Raw genomic sequence first — 4,498 nt, 5'->3', positions numbered from 1 at the left:
GTTGCTGGCAAGACAAAAACAACAGACTTCCCAGACTTGGGGACAGCAAGCTGATAACCGGGGAAGGAAGGCAGATTATGAGAAAGGCCTTCAGGCTGCAGATAACAGCATGAGAGACTGTAGGCTTCATGATGTGCTGAAAGAAGCCCAAGCCACTGCACGCTTGCCCGCTGAAAGGCAGGGTGACGTTCAGCTTTGTAAAGGGACTGATGTTTCTGCTGAACACAATGGGGGAGTGAAGATGGGCACGAGGCTCGCGAGCTCACAGCTCCCGTGAGGCTGAAGGAGCATCCTCCTCCTCCCTCCTCCTCCCCCCCACCCCAAACAGCCTGGAAGCAACACAGGAAGCACGGTGGAGAGAGAGTCAGATTTTTATTGTTCCTGAGGAAGGAGCAACTTTAGGTCTCTCAGAAAGGCTTTTCAGTATTTCTTAGTCATAAAAACTGGAAGAATATGCATGCGTTTAAGTAAAACTTTAAAATAGGTTTGGTGGGTGCATGTCATTATCTGATTCGTTCTTTTCCAGCGTATTATTCAGCACATCTTGTATTTCATCTATCAGCTTCATCATATCCTCTTCACCTGCAAAGAACATCAGAGAGAGGTCATTGCTGCTAGGGGCTCTGCTAGCTGGGCCATGAGATGCATATGATGAGAAGCACCTCCTGCTGGCCAGCATGACTTCCAGAGGACATGCTGGTCCCCTAGGTTGTGAAGTTTAATGGGTTTAATGGCAGAAGGCAAATAAGTCCAGCTCCTTTCTTGCCATTTCAGAGTCTCAGGACTGAGGGCTGGACCTGGTGCGGGACAGTGGTGGCACAAGAGCATCAGAAGCCCTGTGGTGTGCTGTAAGGACTCTTGCTGCCATCAGCCCCAGCGGGGCAGGTCTCCTGCATGCACTGTGCCTCCAGCTGCCCCTTCCCCTCCCCACCACCCTGGGACCAGTGGGCTGTGGGCAGACAATGGCTGGCACTCCCTGATCTGCTCTGGGTTCAGGAGTTTGCCTCTTCTTTTCAGAGCGCCTCTGCCCTGGTCTGGCTCCTGGCAGAGGAGTGGGGGGCACGGTGACCCACCATCACGGGCAATTAACTAATGTCCCGCTGGCCAGCTGTGGCCCTCTGGACACTTTCCTTAGTTTCAGACAGAAGAGGACCCGAGGCAGACACTTGTCTGTGAACCAACTTTTGCTGTTGTATATATTGTTTCTCTTGTTGACCTGTTCTCCTCGGGGAAGTGCAACAGGACACAGCTACATCTTCCCCGTGCAGAAAAGGCTGCAGAGGAATCTTTAGGACAAGAAGCTCTATATGGGGCCAGGGGCCACAGACCAGCATACTAATGACTCTACTCATAGCAGTGGGCTTTCTACTCCTCCCCGTGATTCAGAGAGAGGGATCTGTCCCTGCAGCCCCAACTACAGCCCCCAGGATCCCATGGGGATGGCAGCTTTCCAGGACTCACTCAGGGGACTCCCGGATCCCAGTATCCCTTCCAGATCTGCCAGCTGCACATCATCGAACAGGTCCTGCAGGTCCTGGAAAGGCTCGTCTTGCTGCACCTCCATGGAGGACACCGTCTCAGCTTCCTCGTTGTTCGGGGGCTGCGGGTTTGGCTGTGGTGCAGGCACCACAACGTGCTCCTGGCCCTTTCCTCGCCCGGCACCTTGGCCTTTCTTCTGCCGTTTGCTTATCTCGTAGTCCCTGCGGGGGGATTTCATGTAGCAAAGGGTTAGGTGACAAGGGCAGCATGGTCCCTCCTTGCCTGGCATGTGCTCTCTCGCCAGCACTGTGCCAGCACTCAGGCTGCAACTGGCACCCGGTTCACCCCTGCAGAAACTGGAATTCTCTGCATGGGTGGCCAGGCAGGGATGCGGGAGTCTGGTTGCCGATTTTCTCCTACCGCCAACCCACCCCTTACGAAACCCCACAAGCTCTCTCCTCCAGCACCAGTGCAGCCCTTTGGCAGATATAGGCTGAGGGCCGCCTGCGCCAGCGAGGACCTCTCCTCACAGAGGGCACAGGGCACCCTGTCGTCATGCAGTGTCTGTCCTGGGCTCAGGTCACGTGCACAGAGAAAGAATCACACAGTGTAAGAAAGTTTTACCCCAAAGCCCACTGAATCGAATCCTTCTCCTGGGCCTCTGCCTTTCTCTTCCGGAGCATCTCCCGGTCTCTCAGGCGGCACAGCATGGTGGAACCTAAAGGACAAACAGAGTGCTAACACGACCTCTTGACCGTGGGACCATATCCCTCCCTCCTTGTCAGCTGACAGGGCGCTGGTGAGAGTGCTCTGAGCCTTTTTATCATGAAGCAGGTCTTTATACAATATTAACTAAGGCACTGTACTTACTGAGCAGCATCAGCAGGGAGGATCTGACGATGTGCCACACAAATCTCACAGCACACCTCTGCTCTCTGTGCTGTCCTCACTATGGTCGTTCTTTCCTTTCTATCCAGCTGGTGTCTCCTGTCCGTCCCTGTGCTCCTGTCCTTTCCATGCCTCCTGGTAGGCAAGTGTGACTGCAGCAGTACCTGCCTCTCGGCTCTGTTTCCTCAGCCTTGGTGGCTCTGTGTGGCACTTTCACTACTGCGTTTTGTCTAAATCTGGGCACAGTGATCCCAATACTATCTAACAATGACAACAGCCACTGCCACCAAACAACCAGCCAACCACAAAACCAAAAGCAGCTCTACTTTCTGGTGTCGTCTGTCGTTTCTCCTGCTCTTTTACTGCTGCTTTTTGTATACTAGTTCCAGGAGTCCCGGGTGGAGACACGCAGGAGAAGGCAGATCCCCTCCCTGAAACCTTTCATCCTACCTGGACCGCAGAGAAGAGGAGCACGGATGCAAAAGACATCACGTGCACAGACAGTGTGAGGATTTCTCAGCAATGGCAGGGGCAACTCGGCATGGCCAGAGATGGTATTAGTGATGGGCAGCCTCTGAAATAGAACCGCACACGGACCGCACAGCTGTGCAGGGCAGTGTGTGTGCACGGCCTGGGTGCAAAGCAGCATTAGGGCAGCAGAGCCCACCAGAGGCAACCTGGGGAAATGGAGCTCCAAGCAGCGCTGCGCTCCGCTGCAGCCTGACTGCCGAAGCGCACCTCCCTCACGTGTCCCTTTGTAGCAGCCAAGCTAAATTTCTTTTACTTTCAAAATACTCCTGAGCCATAAAAGCACCTCTCGCTGCATGCAATCTGTCTCCTCCCCAGCCATCCTAAGCAAATTGCTCTGCGCAGCCAGAAAACATCCTTCATTCATTTCTATCTGGACCAGCAGAGTGCTCCGGGGCTGCTCCAAAGCTGTGCTACCTGTTGCAGTCAGCAGGAAGAATTTCTCTGAGACACCCGCATCCAGTGAGAGATTACATATCAGAGAACACAAACATACAGAAATTAAATGAAAAATCCGTCCGACTAAAAGTCCAGCGAGAGCCTTCTGTCAGTCTGCAAAGAGACAGTGCATTGGAACTGCCTGAGAAACTTCGAGTTGAGACGTCTTTATAGGTGCCTCTGTGATTTGAAACAGCTTGGAAAAAGCCACATGCATTTACTATTAAACATGCATCTCCCATCCCCTGATCACGCACTGGTAAGGCCTTCCTATAAAGCATTAGTGAGAAAAAGACCATTCTTCTTTCTTCCAAAAAGTTAGAAGCACCACATTACCTGGCTCAGCGCTGTCCTGGCTGGCTGCGGTGGAAGGCAGAGAAGTACTGGAATAATCGTGGTCGTTCTCGAAGCTGTCCATTGCTCTTGGCTGTTCCAAGTAAGAAGCAGCTGATTTCCTTGGAATGCAATCTGGAGCTACTGGTGCAGCAGAATGAGAGCTTGAAAGAAGTGCAGACTGTCCTCCACAAACAATTTATCTGACTAGGCCACCAGCGGGGTAATAATATTCTCCTTATCAGAGTTTAAAGGTAATATGAGTGTCTGCCGAGGACCTACTGTGTGGACTCCAAAACATGCTGATGTTTCTGTATAACAATTCTGCTTCAGATAGGAAACCCGTGCTCGCTGCTGCCAAATTGTGGCTCAGATGCCCTTCACTAGAGCAGAGAGGATCTGCGTGTCCCAGCAGGACGCTGCATGGCCTTGCTGCTTGTTTCCAGAATGAGATGCATGGAGGAGTCATTAAGCACCCAGGACCCAGTTCTGGGATCTGGAATGGGATGTAAGCTGTCAGAAAAGTGTTTGCAGAGGTCTGTTGCAGTCCCACTGTGGGAAGGGACCTCCACCCCTCACAGCAGGCTGCTTGCAGCTCAAGATCCTGGCACCTTTAGGAGACCCCCAGGGACAGAAGTAGCCAAATCCAGTGAATTCCAAGTGGCTCAAGCAATGGTAGAAGAACTCTACAACGTGTCTACTCCCAAGGTCTCCGGGAATTGCTCACCTGTCAAGGCATGGGTGAACTCAACTGACTTGCCCTGTAGCAGAACAGCTCCTGGGGGTGCCCATAGCCTTTGCTCTCAGCAGACTCTCTGTAGGTCCCTGACAA

The 4,498-nt window shown here is 52.7% G+C and overlaps 1 protein-coding gene across 1 annotated transcript; it reads right to left on the bottom strand.

Moving 5' to 3' along the window:
- Positions 1–345: 345 nt before the first annotated feature.
- HEMGN (hemogen) lies at positions 346–3,982 on the bottom strand. Its single transcript, XM_010726185.3, has 4 exons — positions 3,670–3,982; positions 2,104–2,197; positions 1,462–1,700; positions 346–582 (listed from the first exon to the last, which is right to left on the bottom strand). The coding sequence occupies exons 1-4, from the start codon at positions 3,749–3,751 to the stop codon at positions 476–478; spliced, it is 522 nt and encodes a 173-aa protein (XP_010724487.1). The 5' UTR covers positions 3,752–3,982; the 3' UTR covers positions 346–475.
- Positions 3,983–4,498: the final 516 nt, after the last annotated feature.

This window comes from Meleagris gallopavo, chromosome Z (genome assembly GCF_000146605.3).
Source record: "Meleagris gallopavo isolate NT-WF06-2002-E0010 breed Aviagen turkey brand Nicholas breeding stock chromosome Z, Turkey_5.1, whole genome shotgun sequence".
Classification (NCBI taxonomy): Eukaryota; Metazoa; Chordata; class Aves; order Galliformes; family Phasianidae; genus Meleagris; species Meleagris gallopavo.
This window is presented reverse-complemented; position numbering and strand designations above follow the sequence as displayed.